The sequence below is a fragment of the Wolffia australiana genome, chromosome 11 (genome assembly GCF_029677425.1).
Source record: "Wolffia australiana isolate 7733 chromosome 11, ASM2967742v1".
Lineage (NCBI taxonomy): Eukaryota > Viridiplantae > Streptophyta > Magnoliopsida > Alismatales > Araceae > Wolffia > Wolffia australiana.
In genome coordinates, this window is record NC_135845.1 from 7,137,266 (window position 1) to 7,160,256 (window position 22,991).

At 43.1% G+C, this 22,991-nt stretch overlaps 1 protein-coding gene across 4 annotated transcripts; it reads left to right on the top strand.

Moving 5' to 3' along the window:
- The first annotated feature begins 6,259 nt into the window (after window positions 1–6,259).
- LOC144709247 (zinc ion binding protein) lies at window positions 6,260–22,557 on the top strand. 4 transcript variants are annotated; one of them, XM_078582727.1, is made up of 12 exons: window positions 6,299–6,633; window positions 8,556–8,913; window positions 9,061–9,174; window positions 12,111–12,229; window positions 12,416–12,462; window positions 12,542–12,642; window positions 14,711–14,798; window positions 15,493–15,601; window positions 15,775–15,943; window positions 21,652–21,723; window positions 22,198–22,311; window positions 22,382–22,557. In XM_078582727.1, exons 2-12 carry the CDS (start codon window positions 8,806–8,808, stop codon window positions 22,472–22,474), a joined length of 1,134 nt encoding a protein of 377 aa, XP_078438853.1. In that variant the 5' UTR covers window positions 6,299–6,633; window positions 8,556–8,805; the 3' UTR covers window positions 22,475–22,557. The 4 variants fall into 4 exon arrangements, with proteins under 4 accessions (XP_078438856.1, XP_078438853.1, XP_078438857.1 ...); XM_078582730.1 differs by lacking the exon at window positions 21,652–21,723 and having other exon boundaries at window positions 6,260–6,633; XM_078582729.1 differs by lacking the exon at window positions 6,299–6,633 and having other exon boundaries at window positions 8,554–8,913.
- Window positions 22,558–22,991: the final 434 nt, after the last annotated feature.

The following is a 22,991-nucleotide window of genomic DNA, read 5'->3' on the forward strand; positions in this document are numbered from 1 at the left end:
GAAACTGTTGTGAGACAAAGTCCCCCCCTTAGACAAGCAATTCAAAACTTGTGCTTCTATGCCCTTTGTCCATTTTTCATAATGTAGCATTCAAGGATCTATGTTGTTATGACACACATGTGGACTTAGACCCTGAAAGTGTGAACCTTATGAAGCAATGGACAATCCAAATGCATGAACGCATGAAGGAAGGGTTTGAAGAAGCCAGGGGATAATGTCCACCAAGTGTCGCTCGTCTTTAGAGTATGACTGGCCTTTTACGCTTCACCTTAAATTGGGTGGATCATAAGTGTGTATATTGGGAGTGATTACTTCCCGTTCAAGAGCTCGTTGGCAAGCTCAATAGCAAGAATATGGCATCCATCATTGTCCAAATTCTAGAAACTGTGGACTACATTTGAAGGTCAACATATGAAAAACATTTTCCCCCCTTAAGTCAGAATTAAGATTTTACACATAACATCTATTTATACATGTTTATATTGTGACCGCTAATAAAGATATTGGGTTCTAGAGGCCTTGACATGGATGAATAAATAAAAACAACATGTAGCTGAAGACTTTTGCCAATCGAACGGCATCAATAAAATTATTAAAATGAGTACCTTACACGAATCGCATCCGTGGTTTCTTGGATCCTGGTATGAGACGAATCAAGCTGCTCACGTGTGCGGCATCTAGATATATCAACGCGGTCCTTGGCACGTCGGATCTCCTCCTTTCTCATTGACGAGCCCCATTCTTTCTCCGTCGACATCGTTACGTCATCCCGATCACATCGGGAAGGGAGAGGGGGTGTTGGGAGAGTGGAGAACAAGGGGAAAGGCCCCTGAACAACTAAGGCCTGGGTGAATTTCATTCAGGGCCTTCCCCTATTTATACTAAGTGGGTATTTTCATAAAAACCCCCAAAACATAAGTATATCTTCCGACGTCCAAACAACACTTTGCGTGTGACCCTAGGCACACGTACCAGTCTAGTTAACGACTCCCGTAGCCCAATAACCTTTATTGGCCTACCAAATTAATTAACTATATCATCATATAGATTAATTAATGTCAAATCAATTTAACCCAATTGATAGGTGGAGACTCTAACACGTGGGTTGCCAAGCTACACCTCGTGTCCTAGAAGATACAAAGGAGTGTGTATCGACTCACTGATGGAACCTGTTCATCATCGGTTACCGTGTATGTATAATCCCTCATCCACTTGATTCTTCTTGGATGGCTTAGGGTATGGTCAACTGTCAAATCCTAATCACTCATCCAAGTTAGTACTGATGTACCCAAACTAAGACCGTTTAGAATCCCATGATTAAAGAGTCCTTGGACATAGGCAAAGTACAACCATCCATTGATGGCGCAGCCCCAGAAACATCTTTGGAGATGTCATCGACGTCCCCGACAGTACCTGCAGCAGCCCTGGAAACGTCTTCGGAGACGTCACCGTCGTCCTTGACAGCACCACCCGTACGTGTTCAGCCCGCTCGGGAAGCCAAGGCGACGGTACGCACACCTGGATTCAAGTATTCCGGGTAACGGACTCTTTATCTTTGTCTTTACGTCTTCGTTTGTTCTTTATTTTCAGTCTTGATCTTCGTCGTTGTTGTTTTCTCACGCGTCATGAACAGGTGTAAGGAGGGAGGTGCGACCTTATAAGGATCTCCCCTCCCCCCCTTCTTGTTTTCGTCTTCATTTTCCTTGGTCTTCTCGTCGTTTTCATGTCCTTAGGTCTTAGGGTTGTTTTGATTCAGTTCAAGGTCATTTTGGTCTAAGAGCCCCCATACCCCCCCCCCACCATATAACGGAAGGATGGGTGCCCTAAGGAGGATTATCTCTCCTTGAATTTTGATAGAAGAAAGAATGGTTCTCGTTGAATATTAGGGTTTCGATCCTTAGAGAAGTGGAGAGGAGGAAGAAGGGAGAAGGAAGAGAGAAGAGGGAGCAAGAAGGGTGGAGGATCGCTAGGACGGTCGGCAACGTGCCGCCAGCGACCCACCCCTACCTTCCCCCGCGCAGTAGTTGCCGCCGAGGTAAACCTTCGACCGGAGTCAGCCGCCATCGTCGACGCCGTGCGTCCAGCCACGAACCCCGCTGGTGCAACTCTGCCAGGAAAGCTAAGACGAAGGGGAAGGGGGAGGGAGATCCTTATAAGGATGAACCTCCTTCCTTACACGTGATCAGGACGGGGCCTAAAACGACGAATGACGAACGAAAATTAAAACGACGAACGGAACAAAGAACATAAAGATGAAAATAAGGTGTTCGTTACCTGGGATACTTGAATCCGGGCGTGCGTACCGTCGCCTTGGCTTGCCGAGCAGGCTGAACACGTATGGCTGGTGTTGTCGAGGACGACGGTGACGTCTCCAAAGACGTTTCCGGGGCTGTTGCTGGTGCTGCGCCATCAAATGGGCACATGGTGCGTGTTGTTAATGTGTGCCCAACCCTTCTGATTCCTCTTTGTTCATGTGATGCTAACAAATGCTGTTTGGCGACGTGAAATTGCAAAGATCGTAAGCATGAAATATGTCTTGCCTGAAATCTGCATGATAAGAGGGGAGGAAAAGTCTATTATGTGTTTTATGCATTTTGCGCGTTTCATCATACATATTTGCTCTGATTTTCATCCAGATCTGGAAACAAGACAAGCTATATAATGGAATGAGATAGAGTCCATATTTCTGTTTATTTAATTGCCATTTGTTCAATTTTAAACTTTTTAATGATAATGTGTTTGGAACTGATGGATAGAATCCAACAAAACAAGATATGTTCTTTTATTAGACATAGTGATGAGACAAGAACTTTTGTTCATTCACCAATGTGTGAATGAACACCAACACGAGAGGAGGAAACCTGATGGGGGAACATCGTGCCAACACCGACACAAGATGAGCTCTACCACACCGATCAGCTCATGCCGATGCCCACGACCCCGGATTCAAGTATCCGGCATGACGACTTGTGTAAGTTCTCTTCATTATTTGGTTTTAGTTGTAATTTTTTGAACAATTGGATTGGGCCGCTGTCTTGGGCCACGTCCGTCATTTCCTTTTTGTCAATATAACGCTCGTAAAGAGGAGGACCTCATCTTGTGACATTCTTGTCCCATTTGTTTCTTTTGAGAAGATAGTTAGATTTCTTAGCGTGAGATCGTGGAGATCGTACCTTCGTCTTCAATCCGTAAACATGTCAAGATCACTCCGTGTCCGCCGATCGACGAAAGGTTCTTGTTACTTTGTTCTTGGGTGATCATTTTCAAGGCCTGCGTTTCTTGGCGGTTACTCAACAAGAAACACAAAGAATCGCTGGGGAGGCTTGGTTTGTCGCCTCGTCTTCTTTGGATCATGTCCCCACGCCGTTCACCTATGGCCGATTCGTGCCCACCGCCCAAAGCCGCCGCTGCACCACCGACTTCGCCCTCTTACCGCGCGCCCGCGTGGGCCTCAGCTGCCCGCCGCTCGGCCGCGCACCCGCGCAGTCTACGCCGCCCTCCGGCAGCACCATCTTCCCACGCACCCGCGGAGGTTCTGCCACCCGCCGGCGCGCCCATTGTCGTGCACCCACGCCAGCCTCGCTGCCCACCGGGCTCACCCCTTTTGCCGCGCGCCCGCGCGGACCTCAGCCGCCACCGCCCTGCCGTGCGCCCATGTAGTCCACGCTGCCTGCCGGCAGCGCCATTTTGCCGCACGCCCGCACAGGTTCCGCCGCCCACCGGCGCTCCCGTTGCAGTGTGCCCACATCAACCACGCCCCCCGCCGGCTGCACCTTTTGCCGTGCGTCCGTGCAAGGCCACGCCGCCCGCCGGCCGCGCCATCCCTAACAACCTGCTCACCGCTCACGCCACTCCTCAATCGCACCTTGCGTTGCCCGTGTCCGTATCAACCGGTGGTCCTTGGTGTCTCTCAACAAGTACCTGCGGAAGGATTATTCCAGGTTCTAGTTTTGATTCCCCCCTTATCTTTTCAGTATTATTACTTCTTATAGTGCCGTTGTCCCCGATCTTTTCCTCTGCTGACCCCTCTATCAATATCGCGGAATAGGATAGCCACCATTTTTGAGAGATAGGATATTCTTGAGATAGACGACTAGATCGCTGGACTTAAAGGCGAAACTCCAACGGGCCGTAAAATGCCTCTCCCGTCGTAGACGTTCTAGTAGATTCTTTTGGCTCATCTAGAGTCTATCCGGATCTACTCCCCTCTTCGAGGACTTACCGAATTGTTCACATTAGCGGTCCATTCTTATCACTCATTAGAGTTTCTTAACATCGCATAATTCATAGTCATTAATATCTTCTATCGCGCATCACTGTGACGTAATACGTGCCGTCGACCCCTGCTGTCAACGTATTACATCAAAACCCCTACTGAAAAATGTTCACAAAACGTTCGTGAATAGGCAAATCGTTCACAAACATTTGGCATTCTTGAGGAAAAGAACCCTTCCCTCTACTTGCCAGGCCAAACCCTCAAGGTATGAACATACACCACTAGATAAAGTGTGTTTCCAGGCCATTTCCTGGTATAAGGGTCACATGATGTGTTACTTATGTGTGCCCAACCCTTGTGATTCCTCTTTGTTCATGTGAGCAGGCAAACCGTTCACACCCAGTTGGCATTCCCAAGGAAAAAAAGCCAATGCATAGGTGATGACGAGGATGGTGGAATGGATTAGAGCTATGCATCATCCATCAAGTCGACGCTTGCACAGCTGTTCCCACATCAAGATCACGTCACCCTATCAATCAAATATGTGTTACAAAGCTACCTACTAATGACTCACGTATCAAATGATGCTCTGTTATGGTGGAAAGGTAATTCCTAAGAATATTGTTTTGGTCTGAGACTTCGTATTTGTAAGTCTAGTGCACTAGTAAAAAGATGCGTTTCAGTTTGCCGTGGAATTTTCAAGTACAAACATTCAAGAAGTTTGGCCGATATTAAAAATTTGTGGTTGATGATATTAAAAATTTGTGGGTGAGACCATCGTATTGAAAGAGGAACATGGCCAAGCCTTTGCTTGAAATTGAAAAAATCAAATTTTTGGAAGGAGACTTTGATGAAAAAACTTGACAAGAAGGATGCTATACTCGTATTTAATATGAATTTATTTAGATTTTCTTTATACTACAATATTTCATACATAGATTATTTTCCTTTCATTGTGTTTCTAGGTACCACAAGGTATAGACATCAAAAATGATATGGACATCGAGTAGAGAAATAGTTTATCTTAATATTCCCGGAAGGCTGATATGGCGCCTGAAACATTATCCTATTTTACAACAAACTCTTGGATGTTTGGATGTTTTCATTTGACATGTATAGACTGTTTTTTTGAAATATTTTTTTACGTACATGGAAAATGAATTATGAAAAAGCATGTAGGATGGATTATACTATAGTTAGTCTGAAAGGCTCACTCAATGTTGGTGGTGTCATGGGTTCACTAGAGTAAGCATGATCTCAACATCAATGCATACTGGGTCGTAGTTGATGGCGCAGCACCAGCCGCATCCCCAGAAACATCTTCAAAGATGTCACCGTCGCCCCCGACACCGCCAGCCGTACATGTACGCACTCCCGGATTCAAATAACCCGGGTAACGGACATTTTACCATCATCTTTACATCTTTGTTTCGTTCGTCGTTTTAAACATGTCAGGGTCATGTGTAAGGAGGGAGGTTTGTCCTATAAGGATCTCCCCTCCCCCCTTCCTTATCGTTCCCGTGTTCTTCTCCATCGTTTTCATGTCCTCAAGGTCATAGGTCTAGCTTTGTCCTTTGTTTCATGTTGCTTTTGGTCTAATGGGCCACCCATATCTCCCCCCCTATATAATGGGCCCTAAATTGCACCCTCCATTGTTTTTGAAAGAATTATTGTTTGATACGCACGTTGGGTCACCTTGCGAAGAAGAAGGAGAGAAGGAGCAGAGGCGAAGAAGGAAGGAGGGGGGGAAGGAAGAACGTCGGAGGAGATAGCCCGCCGCCACCTCAGAGTCGCTGCCAGCGTCTTTTATGCCGCAACTCCGCCCTCGGCCCGGCCGCTGGTCACTACGCCGCCGCCGCTCGTGCAAAGCCGCCGCGCCACGCGTGTTGCGCCGCACCGCGCTGTCGCCTACGACATCACGCCGCCCCGCGCCGTCGTCCCGCTCGCCTGACGCCGGAAGCCCGCGTTGCCGTGCCACCATTGCACCACAGCTGAACGTGGCCTGCGTCATGCGCGAACGTGAGCCGGATCAACAGCCTGCGCCGGTTCCATTGTGCTTGCGCCCGTCCTTGACGACCATAGTCGAAAGCCATTGGCCGGCCAGTACCTCCAGCCCGCTCCATTCAACTTCGACGCCGCCGTATCCCTCCGGCCCGGGTCACGACCGTCGCGCCCGCGCGGCCTAGTACCGTCTCCCTGCACGTTCCCGTCGTGCACCCACGCGCCGGATCACGCCGCGCACTCGTGCCCCGCCTTCTACGACGCTCTGCCGGGCCGAGTGCGCTGCGCCACACTGCACTCCCGGCACCGCGCCTGTTGCTGGCCTGTCCCGGATCCGCAGTCCACCCGTCCGACGCCGACCAACTGCCCCTGAACCGCTCCGAGAACAAGAAGACGAACCCCTGGACGACGATAAGGTACGGCGCTCCGTCCCGTTTCTTATTTCTTGCAGTATATTTTTGGTTGCCTCCACCGCACTCGGTTAGACGTAGGTGAGCGTGTAAGGTCGAGTGAAGAACTGTTAACTTTGAGCGTCTTACCCGTTTGGTACGAGTCGGGTCCGCCCGCCCCGTGCGAGCACCACCCAGCAGGAGTCATCCCGTTCGATGCCTTATCGTCCCCATTCCTCCGGACGAGGGTCAGAAGGTCTGATTACTGCCTCTGGGCAACTCCATCGACGCCCGAGTGTCGGCACCCCACTTGCTCGTCGGCAACTGCACGTACTAAACCCCTCCCGCGCATTTCATCGTAGGTCATCCTAGGAGGAGACCTGTGTCGGGATGACTACCCCGGAGTAGACGTCGGGCATTGTTGCACTCGACACCGAGACCCATGCCTCGGTGACGGCAGGACCTCGTCCGCGACGTTGTCCTGCATCAGCAATGTACGACTTCTCCAACATAGACAACAAAGCAACCCAGAATATTTTATGTTATCATTGTCAGCTCATGTACTAAACCTTCCAGTGACCATGACAATGGTGCATGAGCAGTGAACAATGCCACTATGGGTGATGGACATTCATTCTTCTTCAAGCAGATTGCACTAATTGGGATAAGTACCAAGCACATCCTTGCCGAGCTCCTTTACATGGCACCAACAGACTCCATGATTGAGCCCCATATCCTGAATAGGCATGAAGAGAAATAGACTCCATCAGGTGGAGTGACACCATATTGTGGCACCGTTACAACTTCAAATCGACAATGGTCACCTCAGTCCAACGTCAAGTCAGCCGCTTTGCATGTCCACAACTTGCCTTGTTACAATGTTAAACCAAGAACACGGGGCAGCAACAGATGGCTCATCGAGTGAACCACTATGTAGCCTCAATCACACTCAAACTTTCCCACCATCTTCCATGGTATCTAGCTCTACTCATGTTTTAAAAACTCCATTGACTATGCAGGGTTTATACTTTATACTTTGGGCCTGAAACCATCCTTCATAACATTTCCACTGAATACATGTTTCATAACTTACAATGCTTAATTTTATGTTAGTCTTGATGAGATTATTGAAATTAGTGATTTAAATCTGTAATTATAGATTAATGTTTTACGTTTTTACCATTACTTATATTTATAAATACTATGTAAATAGTATTTTTCAACTAATTATTTTCTTCAAGAAATGATTGCTAAAGTCAAATTCTAATTCAACAGTAATATTGATGAAATTACTGATCTAAACCATTAATTTTAGAGTAAATTTTTACAATTAGACCATCACTAATATTTCTAAACACTATCTAAATTCTATTCCGTCACTAATGATTTTTCCTAAGAGTAGAAAGCAAAATCCTAAATCTATGCAATATTAATATCGATGAAATTACTTGTATATCTGATTTAAACCATTGATTTTAGAGTAATACACAACAGTTGAGAATTACTGATATTTCTAAACATTATCTAAATAGTATTCCCAAGTAATGATTTTTCCCAAGAAAAGATAGGTAAAGTCAAACTCGAATTGAATATTAATGTTAAAGAGATTTATTCTATTTTTAATTTAAACTATTAATTTTAGAGTGATACTTTTGCAGCTGACGATTACTTCAATTTCCAAACACTATCTAAACAGTACTTCTCAACTAATGCTTACTTTATTTCCAAGAAAAGATAGGTAAAGTGAAACTCGAATTGAATATTGCTGTTGAAGAAATTTATTCTATTTTTAATTTAAACCATTAATTTTAGAGTGATACTTTTACCGCTGACGATTACTTGAATTTCGAAACACTATATAAATAGTATTTCTCAACTAATGATTACTTTATCTATTCAATTTTATTTCCAGAAAAAGATAGCTAAAGTCGAATTTCCCTTTTTTCCAGCGAAGCGTCCGAGAACGAACAGACATTCGTGGAAGAACTATCTATGTTCGTTCGGTGACGAACAACGAATTTCGCAGCCCTAATTTCTACAACTGGCGTGGCTCTTCCTGAGTTCGTACGACACTCTTCCACTTCACAGATCATTGCGAAGAGGAAGTCCGTGTTCGAAATCGTAAAAAAAGCCAGAGAAAGTATCAATTCAAGCTAAGGAGACCCGTCGTTCTGGGGATTGGGTTGTTTTTGAATCGCTATGGAGTGCGCTGCGAAGGGGAGCGTTGCATCTCGATGCACCAGACGGTTCGCCCAAAGGTCTTGCCCTGGCTGCTCCGCCGTCTCGTACTGCTCCGTCTCCCACCAGGTTGGGCGTTTATTCAATCGTACGAATGAAGATATGTTCTCCAGTTCGGCGTTTTTTCTAGCTTTCTCTGCCGCGATTGTTGAATTTAATCGATTTGCTGTCTGCTCACTTCTGATGGGATGTTCTCTCGATTGCTCTTTCTGGTAGGTCTCTCACTGGACTCATCATAAAGAAGAATGTGCTAGACTCAAACAGCAGCTGCTTCGTGCTAAAGTCATGAACGATTTTCCATTTACCTTTTGTGCGAGGAATACATCTTTGGTATCTCATGTTTCATTAGTCTTACCGCTGAACTTTTTTTATTTTCTTCTGATGTTCCGACTCCATATTTAATCTGCATGAGGATGATTCTTTTCTTACACGCTTCAGTTTTTATTTTCTCCATTGTTGTTGGACTTCGTTTGCAGCTTTTCTTCTGTATTTCTTTGTCTTCATTTTATTGTTTACTTCCTATATTTTTTTTCAAAATTTTAATAGTCGGTGAAAGTAGATCACTGGAAACTGAGGTATCAGCTTAGTATTCGGAGGTTATAATTAAAAGATATTTTATAAAATCTTATATTTCTGTTCATAATAAATTGTATTTGAACAGAAATAAGCACTAGAAATTCCTTGTGTTCATAATAAATTGTATTTGAACAGAAATAAGTACTAGAAATTCATTGTGTTCATAATAACTTGTATTTGAACAGAAATAAGCACTAGAAATTCCTCGTGTTCATAATAACTTGTATTCTGAGAAGAGAGAGGGAAGGCACGCCAACAGAAGGAGCCAATTGCCTCGGAAGCTCTAAAATAAGCACAAGAAATTCCTTATTTTCATTTGCCTCTATCTGCCTCAAATAGGCAAAAAGGATATTACAATTTTGTGGAGAGCACTGTGCTAAAGTAGTAAATGATGTTTTTATCCCTGTTGTCTGACAGCCCCGTCAAGCTGGTAATTTAGTTGATGTCATCTTGAAGTTTGTGAGCAAGCTAGAGAAAAACGAAAAAGGATAACTTACCAATGATGTGGCACCTCTGTTGATGTGACAGTGCCCCCTGATGTGGCGGTCCTTGCTGACATAGCCCGTTTGATGATTTTGCCCACCTGATGAAGTTGGCTACCTGAGGACATGGCTTGGCTGCTGACGTGACTTACCCATTTTCACATCTTGTCCTCATTAGCAATTTCTGATGACCAGGTGCTGCTGCTGATTTGGTACAGTAACACACAGCTATTACAGGAAGCTATGCGTTTGATGACTTCTGATGCCTTAGCATTCCTCTAGAATTCTTTAGGGTGCTCTCTGAATAAGCCACCATCAACCAAGTTGGCACACTGAGTCACTTCATCTGTGGCCATACCCATGGTCAACATCACAGTTGTACTCTTGGTCAAACCCACGGCCTTCTCTGCGATCATACCGATGTTGTGTCTCCAGAGCCTCTTGCTCTTTCTGGGCATCTCCTGGCTGCTGAGCTAGGCTGGAGCTAGAGGCTCCAAGATGGGCCCCAACAGGCAAACCCACCTTGGGCAAGCCTAGTTCCATCCACATCGTGACATTCAGTGACACGCGCTGAAGCCGCCATTCTATCTCTAGTTCATCCACATCTGCAACCTCTTGAGGTACCAGAGCATCTTCCTCTCCCTGCTGATCTTCCTTGGCTTTAATCAGGGACTGCAGTCTTTTAGAACTGTTATTAGGCCCAAATGTCTCATTGCACTTATGACATAGACCTTTCTCTCACCATGGCTGGAAACTCTTTCCCCGTCAACATAATTTTCTTTTTGTACGCTCGTGTCTCAGACTTTGCTTGTTTTGCTTATAATATGGCCGTAGGGTGGGTCCCCTCCTGATCCCTCAGTGTAAACTGCACAAGTAGAGCTTCCTTGGGAATGTGAGCCATCGTTAGGTAGCTGTCCCTCTCTATGGGTGTGACTTTCACAGGCCTGCGAAAGAGTGTTGAGTCACTTCTCGGTCTTCAGCGCCAAGTCTATCAGTCCACTGAGCCCCAATAATTTCTCGACATCCATTTTCTGCCTGAATCTTCATATTCAGCTCTTTCATGAATATGTCTTACACTAGGTTCTGGCATTTCTGGCTAATGCTTAGTATCTAGGAACTGATGTCAGACTTCTCTTTTATGGGTTTTTCAAAATCATCTCTGTTTTCCTTATTTCTAATAACACCCAAAGTTAACTATCGTTCAAAAATGGCTCTCATCGTACCTTATTAATGGCAGATCCAATACCATGCTCGTATAAGATAGGGCCACCTGTCTCAGTAATAGTTATTTGATTCACCTTTTTCTCTACATGTTATCTCTTGTTCTTCTCTCACCTGTGTGATCCTTGTGTCGCCACTACTCATGGCCAGACGAGAATTGTGTTGCAAGCACTCTGCATCGACTAATGTTGTTTACCTACATTCATAACAAACATGTGTATCACATTCTCTGACAAGACCAGTCTCCACTCCTTCCCTTCTTCAGATTGTCCAAATCCCTGTATCTTTTACGTCCTATTTGTCAGCTGGGCTATGATGTGAAACATAAGGGTCTATGAAAAATATACTTCAGAAAGTTCAAAAGAACGTCAGATCTGCCAAGGAATGTTCTCGTTAGATCAATATAAGGGAGAAGGAAAAAATAAAAGCAGTAGGAAAATGTAGAAAAACATGGAACTGTAGCTTTGGCCGGATCAGCTCTTCTCCCTCTGGACCAGAGGATCTCTGCTCTGCAACTTTGCTGCAGCAACTTTAACTGACTTCCTGATATGCCAGTGGGGAAATATCTTTAGTTGTAGTGCGCCAATCCCACAGCTAAAGCTCCCTGTACATGTCCGTTTTAATGGGTCACACGCACCTCACTTCTGGCTTACCTTCTTATGCCTCCTTGAGTGTCAAGGAGTTTTTATCAAGCTGACACCAGCTGCAAAATTGGGATGACTTCTTTGCTGATGGCTCCTTGGACTTGCCCTGGTGGCTCTCTGTCCTTGAACCTGGCGTTCTTGATGCGGGCCTCAGGGCAGTTTAATCCTGCAAGAGTATATCTGAAGTGTTTACTTCAATACTCTAGTGTGCATGCCCTCCTAGTATTTTTTGTGTATACCTTAATCTGTTTTTTCTATTTTCCCGTCTTTTGCCATCAATTCATTCTGCTCCTTATTATCAATTTATGGACAGTATATTGACTGTGAATTATTTGGGATTTAGGGACAAAATGAATCTGTAACCAAGTGTGACATACTGATAGCAAAAGGTCTCCATCAGAAAGGATTGTGGAACTTTGAATGCACTTGTGCACCACTGGTGGCGTCATCTTACTATTCAGTGTACTTCCCTGCAGAGCATGGTTGTTGTGGAACTTACAGAATAAATGAAATGAACTTAGCAAAAAATATAATAAAATAATACGATCTCTCCATAAATGAAGCATACATGATCATCTTTCAAAACATCTCTGTTTGTGGTATGATGCAGGATTGATGATTTTTTTTTTTTTTTGAATAATGATGCAGGGTTGATGATGAATGGCACCTTCCCAGTTCTTTATGCCCGTGTCTTGGTATCTTTCCTTTTTTAATGACCTTATTGGATTGGATCTTCTTCTTCGCATGATGCTGAAAGCTGCTTGAAAAAATTAGAGCCAAAACTTCCTTTGTATTCGAAGTTGAGAGATTGGAAAGACTACTTCCAATGGAGATGTCTCCCCTTGGATTCGCCAGTTGCATTGTTACTCCACTGGGTATGCTCTACATCCATGTGCAGGCTCTCTGCTTACAATTTGGTGACATGACTGGAAAAAAGAAGACTACAGTCCCATTCATGTCTTCTTTATTTTTGAACCCCCTCTCTAAATTATTTTTCCGCTTATAATTTAACTGTCTAGTCATCTGATCATGTCATGGTTTGTGTCGATCTAAAGTAGGCATTGTACACAGGATTCTTCTCCAGTTGATGACTGAAAGAGCACAGAAATACCAACATATCTATTAACTCAGACTGTTGGCCTGATCAATTTACAAGATCTACCATGTTACGCGGCCAAAATAAGTCTTTTTAACGTCTAAGTTTTATTTCTTGGTTCATATTTTCTCTGCCAAGCTTAGAATATCTGAATTTTGGATCCTCTTGTGAATGCCCATGTAATCAAGGAATTCTTTTTTTTCTGCCATCATCAAAATGTAGTCATTTTGCCAATATCCTATATTTATCGATGGAAATTTCAAATTCATCCCTAGAATTTGATGGCGCAGGATAATAATACTCTACTAGTATCGAATTGGTAACAACAAACGTAAATCAATTCAAAGGGGATCGACTTACAGATTGAATCCCGCTTCCTCTGTAGCTCCTGTGTCCCGACTCTCTTAGAAGTATACTCCGTGCTCCTCAGCAACCGAGAAATCCTGACGAGACATCAGCCGAATGCAGCCCCAGCTCCTCCCTGAAATCCCGCTCCAAGAAACCTCGAAGACCTTCCCTCCTTTCTGTGTCTTCCCCTTTATTTATACCATCTCCTTTATTTCCTAACTGTCTTTCAAGATAGTTAGTTATTTTGGCACATTAGTGCCAGCTGACTCACTGCCCAATGTTCCTTTCTTCTTTCTTCTTTCATAAACTCTCAAGGGAATCGTATCAGATAAGCCCCTCATTACCATTCTTGGTGATTCTTGACAGTAATGCCAGAGGAATCTGATGCAATTCCAACAGATCAAGAAACAGGTTCTTGGAAAGATAGAACAGACTTACAATGGTAGTGTGGCAAGACAAGTCTTCAGATAGAGAGTAAGATCCAGATCCGAATCTCCACCTCAAGCTCCCACAGCCGAATACAGCTTAAGCTTCACGACGGCTCCAAAGTTCCCGGGTCTTCCCTCCAAATGATCGATGCCCCTCCCTGCCAGAGGGGTTTTCCATATATAGGAGCAAGATTTTGCTCCTAGCCCAGGCAGGTAGTTACTGCCCTGGGCGGTTGCCTTCTTGGTTTAGATTCACTCCACACGTGCGGACCCAGGTGTGGTCCCACGTGCAGATGCCTCGACCTTATTTTTCCCTTTTCTTTTATAAGTGATCCAAGGTATCGTGACAGAATCATTACTGACGAATTGGCCTGATTCCCTTGAGCTCAGCATCAGTAACAAGAATGAAGCGAGAGGAAGCAGATTGAACAACAAATGAAAGCTTTCATTCAAGAAGAGAAAAAGATATCAGATACAACAAAGTGGAGAGATTTTATACAGAACAGGAAGTGGCCGTTAGCCACTCCAACGGCTATTTATCTGGAGGCTCTAACGGCTAGTTTAACTAGCCGTTAGTCTTGGGAATCGGGGCCCGATTGAAGCTCTGAGTGGGCCCGATTAGGAGCCCGTTAGGGGCCCGATTAGAGGCCTGTGAAGGCCCGATTTGGAGCCCGTTAAGGGGCCCGATTAGAAGCCTGAGAAGGCCCGCCTTGGCATCCTTTTGGAGCAGCCCATTATCTTTGACAATTACCGCAAGACATATGAGGGAGGTCATTAGTGTCTATACTGTGAAGTCAATTTTTGACTTAATGAAAAAGATTTATATGATAGAATCATCTTATGAAATTAGAGTTAGATAAAGAAGGAATTAAAAGACGATACGTAGTAGTGTACAAATTTCATGTGATTTTCAAGCATTTGTCGAAATATAAGTTTTGTTACTTCGATTTGCTAGGTATTATGTCATTTTATTATTAAATTTATTCCTCTGGTTTTAAATTTTTCCTCTTTCATGTCCATTCTTTCTACTTTTAAATGAATGGTAATCTGAAAAGATTTTCCCAATTTCAGCCACTTACTGCCTACCGTTGCTTTCAACTTGTTTCTTTGCCATATATATCACCAGAAGTTGGAGGGAACTTTCACATACATTACTTAGGTACCGCGTGTTTAACGTTTTTTTTTGAAATAACGTGTTTAATGATGTTGTGATACCTTTTTTACATGCTCTAACGAATCATGTTGAATTTATGTCACATTCTCCACTTGATTAGTGCAAAAGCTTTCTTTTTGTTGGAGGTGGAATTCCCTGTAGTGTACTTAGCCTTATTTGTCATCTTTTATGTAACTGGTATTGGGGTATGAGTGAGTGGCCCATACTGAAGTCTTTAGGTCTTTTTTTATTTGGCTCAATTATGACCTAATCACCAGTGGTCCACCTTCTGTAAACTGTTATTTAAGCCTGCCATTCACATATAATCCAGTCCATCTTTCTTTCCAAACCATAATTGTGGTTGGCGGCTGCAGGGATCCCTGTAGCTGATGTGTGTGATACTGTTCACCCTGGTTGTTTATTTTTTAGAAAAAATTGAAATTATTGGTTATGTATTTTATACACATATCTTCCATCAACACAAAGAATCACCTACAATAAAATGTAATCACTGAGAACCGATTGGATTATGTTTTCTTCTACCAGTTTACCGCAGAGCCTGGTGTCATCAGATTTTAAAATTTAGTTTGGAATGATAAAAATATTTGTTACTTTTATTGAACGATACTTTTGCTAAAATGTATGAACAATGAAGATATTGAAATCTCTAAAGTATAGCAATCCACATTGAAATTAAAAGGTCCTGGCAAAGAGCTTCAACAACTTGCAATCTTCGGGGAGCTGCATGCACTGTTTCCTGGAGTTTCCCTGCACATTGAATTTATTGGACCAGAAATTCCTGATTTGAGGTTAGTTGTTAAAATTTGTTTGTGGCCTTCCGATTTTTTTAAAGATAAAAATTTAGGTCTCGGTTTAAATCAGTTGGTACCTTGCTATTATGTGGAATGAATGTCCTCTTTCCCCAAATATGTTGATACGTTTGAGTCAATTGATTCCATGTTTTCTATTTTCCTCTTTTTAGGGATAATGAGAAAATGACGCTTCGGAAATATGCTCGTTGCTCAGAGGATGGTTGTGCATGCAATACTACTATTTTTTCCGGTCATCAAGGATCAGGTGCTTCGTCTTGTTCTGTGACTCTCCGGTTGCGAAAGGGTTTCTACCATGAACGTTTCAATGAAGTCGTAGAGGTTAAATTCTGTGATTACTCTTTCCTTGTCTGGTGATAGAGCTTCTTACGTTCTTTGATCATATGTTGATTATAGATAGACCTTGCTATTGTATTTTGTCCTTTATTGTTTGTCTTTATTCCTGTAAATCAGCCACGTTATAAGTGGCCCATATTGTTTGTCTTTTATTAGATGTGGCCCACAGTTGTAAGTGGCCCACATGACTCTGGATCAGGTTAGTAAGTAGGGCACACAAACTGTCTTATTGGCTGGTATTTAACCCAGCCTGTTGTAATAGAAGAATGATCTTTTTGCCTCATCCAAACCCTATACGTCAGTCCCCTGTCTGCTGCCACCAGAGAGGGGAGAATCTGATAGATCCCAAAATCAATGTGTCTCCGATATGATGAATTGAGCAGTGATAGATCGTAGAATGTTGTCTTCAAATCACAAATGTTTGAATATAGCAAGATAACAGGAATCCCTCTCCTACGGTGGTGCTCCCCTCGTATGACAAGACGACTCCTTCTCTGAGCTCCTTCTCCCCGATCAAGATGGCTCCAGCTCCGAACGGCGAGATCTTCCTCCAGGCGGCTCCCCTCGATGGCAAGCTCCTCCCTCCAAGCAGTTGACGAGATTTCCCGCCCACTTCTTGGCCCTTCCCGACTTGAACGAATCGGGTTCTTCTTCAAGAATTAGGAAAATCATACCTGACCCTACTGGTGTGGGGTCTTTATTTGTAGAGTCGAGGAGTCCTTTCCCCTCCTCGTTTACTGGGCTCGGTCAACGGCCTGTTGATCGGATCTTGATTTCCTCCTCCTTTGGTATTTCCAAAAGTGGAACTTATCAATACTCTCCCCTTGGAGATTCAGCTTGTCCTCAAGCTGAAAGTCTGGGAATGTCTTGCGCAAACCATGGACTTGTTCCCATGTAGCTTCTGTAACTGGGAGGTTTGTCCACTTGACCAATAACTCTGTTCCATAAGGTGTATGTCGCACCTTTAGAATATCTTCAGGAGTTACCTGCCATTCATAATCCTCAGTTAGACATAAGGGCAGAGGTTGGACATTCTGAAGATGAGGCCCTAGCGCCCTTTTGAGTAAAGAAGCATGGAAAACTGGATGTAATGAAGACGTGGATGTAAGTGACTGGACCAATCTTCCAAAGGATCTTGTAAGGGCCAAAAAATTTTGGACTAAGCTTCTCACACATTCTCTTTGCTAAGGATTTCATTCTATATGGTCTTATCTTTACATAGACGAAGTCACCCTCTGAGAATTCTTCATCACGTCGGTGTTTGTCTGCTTGCGTTTTCATACGTGACTGGGCCTTTGTCAAATGTTGTTTTAAGATGATGAGTGTCCGATCTCTTTCTATTAGAAGCTGATTAATGGAGTCAAATGGAGTAGGGGTTGATCCGTAACGGATTAGTGAGGGAGGATCTCTTCCGTATACTGCTTTGAATGGAGTAGTTTTGATAGCCGTGTGATATGCTGTGTTATAATTGTACTCAGCCCAGCATAACCAATTCTTCCATTTCTTTGAATTTCCAACCCTCTATTTGTAACTTCCGACTGCCCATCTGTTTCCGGGTGATAAGAAGAACTAAATTTGAGTGAAGTCCCTTGAAGTCTATGCAACTCTTTCCAAAACTGGCTTGTAAATAAGCTGCCTCTGTCAGATACAATGGAACCAGGAATACCATGCAACCTGATAATTTCTTTAGTAAATATGCTTGCTATGGTGGTAGCCGTGAAAGGGTGTTTGACTGCTATATAGTGGCTGTATTTACTTAAACGGTCAACAACCACCATGATGGAATCAAAACCTTCTGACTTAGGTAATCCTTCAATGAAGTTGATATGAATCTCCCTAAAGTATACAAGAGAAGAAATAAATCGATATTGACTAGTACAGACGACAGTTATGACAGTTATTCACAGAATTCGTTGGAATCTTATTGGGTATCAAAACAACTCAACAATACAACTGAAGTACCTGAAGAAGCACATCCAACTGAGACATCCTTTCATGAAGAATCCAAGGGAGGCATCCAACAGACACCACCCTTGGACATGTTCGAAGAAGCAAGTGAAGAATAACTGCTTAGGTTGTGCAGTATAAATAGGTGTAAGATATGTAAGTATGAATTAGGAAAAGAAACTCTCAAGAAGAGGTGGGAGACTTTCCTAAGGCTCTTAAGAGGCTCTTAAGAGATTGGGAGACGAATTAATCGTCTTGTAAGATTGCTCCTGTACCAGGGCTTGTGCATTGTACTTGTGATTGTGTTAATATAAATATATATTGTTCGTTGTTTTTGTCTTGATTGCATCACTCAGAGAGTACTGTATCAGAAGTCCATAGTAATGTCGTCCCAGATTTGATTGGGAACGGGTAACGGTTGAAGCAATCCTGCTGGCGAAAGTGTCGAGGATTTTGCTAATCTATCAGGGATCGTCATCTGATTGAGAGATCTGTAATCATGCAGAGACGAAACCCTTCATCCTTCTTTTTAATAAGTAATGCTGGGCTTGCAAAACAGCTGTTGGAATGCTGAATAACTCTTGATTCTAGTAATTCTTGTACCAGGTCTTCCAGAATATTTTTATGAACATAAGAGTATCTATAGGGTCTTTTATTGACAGGTTTTGACCCTGGGACTAGGTGTATCTGGTGATCGCAGCCCCTGATGGGTGGGAGAGTGTTTGGTTGCTCAAAAACATGTGGGTAATTTTCTTTTAACCAATGCAAATCATGGTCAAGAGAGAAAAATAGTACCTCGGAGTTCTGAGTAGCCGGTTGATCTTTGATTTCAATGATTTGCTGAATGGACTCCTCCCACTCTTGATGAGCTTGGTCAACATAAAATTGAGAATATCTAAGAGAGTTCAACTCGGGATCGGATATGATGGTGTGGATCTGACCTTCCCAGCAGACCTTGATCATTAAATGATGATAGTTACAGTGAAACCACCCCAATGTGTTTAACCACGGAATTACCAGAATCATTTCACAGCTACCCAATGGGAAAGGAATAAAATTTTGCTTGAAGGTCAACCCTTGGAAGGAATAAAATTTTCCACAGACATAAAATTTTGTCTGTGGAATCCGTCGCCCAAGGTTATGCTGAACTTATGATATGGATGAATCTTAATATTGAGCTCCTTAATCACTTTTGGCCTGATGAAATTAAATGTCGCTCCCCCATCAATTAGGACTCTAATTCTTTGATTGTAGAGGCTTCCCCATAATCTGAATGCACCATGTGTCGGTCCCGTATCTGCACTAGGCTTTTGTAAAGACATGAATTCCCCTCCTAAAAGAGGGCCATCATCCTGCTGCATTAGATCCTCTTCAGTGATAGGTTGATCTTCTTCTTCAATATCTTCTTGTAACATATAGATACTCAGCTTCTTGTGGCATCGATGTCCTGGAGTATATTTTTCGTTGTACGTGTAGCATAAGCCCCTCTCCTTTCTCTGTAAGAATTCTTCCGTGGAAAACTTTGTAATCTTCTTCTTGTTATCTCTTGGTAGTATGTCATTTCGTATTGGATGTTGAACCTCCCGGAATTGTTGCTGAGGAGGTCGCCCATCTCCTCTATTCGTCGCCATTGGTCTCAAGTTATTGGTGTTGTGGTTGGCTCTGGGCAGATTTGGCGTTGCCCTCTCTTGACGTCCCTGTTCGTCTAGAGTTGCTAGATTACTCTCAGCTTCCAGAGAGTAATCCATGATGTCTTGAATACCGAAAGGCCTATACTTGTTTAACTCCACTCTGATTTCGGGTTTTAACCCATTAAGATAGGCAGTCTCCTGGATATCATTTGGTACATGTGATAAAAACGCAACCAAGTCTTCAAATTCAGATCTATATTCGGATACTGTGCCTCTCTGTCTGAGGTTCATCAATTGCGTACACAGGGATCTTGTTGAAAAATTATACGTCTTTTCAAAATAATGGCGAAATCCCAGCCAATTTTCAAATCCAAAGTTCTCATCTGTGTATATATACCATCCTTGGGCTGCTCCTTCCATGTGCAAGGATACTAGTTGTAGCTTCTCTTCCTCTGTAAGCTTGTGGATCTTGAAAAACCTTTCAACACCATTTAGCCACATTTGCGCATTAGTGCCATTAAAGTAGGGTAGATCTCCTTTGCGAAATATAGTCTTTTGCTCCATAGAAGAGTCTTGAATTATTTAAAGTAGGGCAGTTCCTTGTGCACATTTCTTGATGCTGGGGGTGGAGGCGTCTCCAGTTTTGAATTCATAGCTTTTAGTTGTTACAAAATTCCAGCTAAAATTTCGGCTGGCGCAGGTACATCTTCACATTTCTCCTTTCCCGTGCTTCCTGTCTCTTCCATTTGTTTGTCGTAGCTGATATAATAGGAATGCAAAGTACAGAGGTCAGACTGATCTCTGTGCGCTTCGTCTTGCTTTGACTTCCAGACCTCGACCTTTTTCTTGACTACAGATGACTCTTGATTTCTTGAATCAAGGAGATTTCTGGTAGCTTCCGCTGAGGTTTTTCTTCTGTATGATAACTGCTTCTTGAATCTTGCAGCACAATATCTAGAACTCGAATCTTGAAGTCCGAGGACCGTTTGTTCTGATACCAGATTGATAGATCCCAAAATCAATGTGTCTCCGATATGATTAATTGAGCAGTGAGATCGTAGAATGTTGTCTTCAAATCACAAATGTTTGAATATAGCAAGATAACAGGAATCCCTCTCCTACGGTGGCGCTCCCCCTCGTATGACGAGACGACTCCTTCTCGGAGCTCCTTCTCCCTGATCAAGATGGCTCCAGCTCCGAACGGCGAGATCTTCCTCCAGGTGGCTCCCCTCGATGGCGAGCTCCTCCCTCCAAGCAGTTGACGAGATTTCCCGCCCACTTCTTGGGCCTTCCCGATTTGAACGAATCGGGTTCTTCTTCAAGAATTAGGAAAATCATACCTGACCCTACTGGTGTGGGGTCTTTATTTACAGAGTCAAGGAGTCCTTTCCCCTCCTTGTTTACTGGTCTCGGTCAACGGCCTGTTGACCGGATCTTGATTTCCTCCTTTGGTATTTCCGAAGGTGGAACTTATCAGAATCAAAGGGAGAAGATCAATACTTCAGCAGTATTTAACATCATACATATAGTTATTGTTGTTAACTGTCAAGCGCAGAGTGCATAGTTCTTCCCAGCTGCTGTCCAGTCCCTTAAGGTTTAGAATAAAACCTCATAATACATTTCTCATGTTAGGCTTGTTTAAAAACTGGTTACAAATAGCAGGGTCAGCCCCATATGAATAAGGCATATGTAGGTCCAATAGAAAAATAAACCAGACTTGAGTCTGAAATGAGCCTAACTACTTGTGGCCTAGTTACAGTCACAAGGAAGGCAAGGTACAAGATAAAAACATTCGAACGCCTGTAATGGAGTTATAGATATTGGGTCGTGGATTGCTCATCTTTTACTTAAATGAATTGATGTGACACCTTTTACTCTTTTAGACTGTGGATCATGGTCCCTTACTTTCTTTGAATGTCTCATTGCATTGACATTTTAGGTGTTTCTCCTTGATTTTATGCTGAACCTTTAAATAAATTTTCTAACATGCTAATGGTGTTCAGTTTAAACCACTGTACCAGTGAATAGAAGAATCCCTTATGTAACGAATTATAATAGCAGAATTTATTTGCAGTATACTACCCCATTGAACCCTGTTTCCGATGTCATTGTCAGGTCTCCTCTCCTCACATAATCATTGCTCCCAATGCTGGGGTTGCTGCTTATTCTAGTTGGCTTCCAACAATTGTATGTGTTCGTTTTCCCTCTCACAAATCTTGCACTCTGTGAGCTCTACGCATTTTCTGGCTTTCCTACCAAATGTGTTTCTATTCTGTATGTACCTTTACGAAGTTTGACATCCAGAAGACGATGAGTGGACAACATTGACGTACCATCAGAATCATTTAATGACAAATTTATCATTCTCTCTTCATTGTCTTGCCATTTCTGGTCACTCTCTAGTGCCAAAAACAGACAAAGATGACAAAATCGTCATCATCTGCCAACACAAGTATCTTTTGAACTTTAACTATGGACTTATGACAGTTCTCTGAAGTGGGCCTCAAATTATCAGCCTGATTCAGATAGGTGTTATAATGTAACCAGTGTTTAAACAGGCATAAGCATTAATGGAATCACACTGTTTTCAGTGAACTAAGCACTTTAGGTATGTGGATGACCATAGAATAGAGTTACAAAACAGCTTTATTTTTTTCTCAGGAACTCATTCAGAGAATTGGTGTGCCTGCATTTTTTTCTGATTTCTGTGAAGAAGCTGCAAATCTCGGTGCTTCCAGTATTGAGAAATCAACTGGGAAGCCACTTACTATTCCTGTGAGCCATTTGTTTCTGCTATTTTTTACATTCTTTCCCTCCTCAATTTGTTGTCTTGGATGATTTTCAGGTCCAGGTAAATCCATTCAGGCAGCCAATGCCAGTGGAAGGCTCTGCCCTGCGCATTCCCTGCTATTCCAACTGCTTTCTCTTTGGGATGTAAGTGCATAGAAATCTGACATAAGAAGAGGGTTCAGCTTCTGTGACTACATTTAAACATATATCTGATAGGATCCTGATTGAGCCTGTCAACGGTGATCTAATTCTCAAAAGTAGATCCTCAATGTAAACTTTCCAAAATGTATCAAGAAAATCATTCAAAGTGAATCGGAACATGGAAGGAGACGAGAGATGAATTAAGAAGGGATGCGAAGCAGAGACAGAAAGATCATTATCTCAGGGCAAGTAGCTGCCGTGAGTGTGGGGTAGAACATCTGCATATATGAGATGGAGAGTCACTGCTAGAACCTGATAAAAAGGGAGGCAAGAGTAATCAATATTCATAGACCATTGCTTTCAAAACCGTGGATGAACCATTCTTTGACTTTAAGTCCTTAGGAGTCTTGGGCTGGGCCTCCTTATTGGGCTGCCATCTCTCATAGATCTGAGCCCATATCATGCCACTATCCTGTGCAGTGAAGATCACCCTTTATTTGAGATATTAGCTGGAAGGAAAAGGC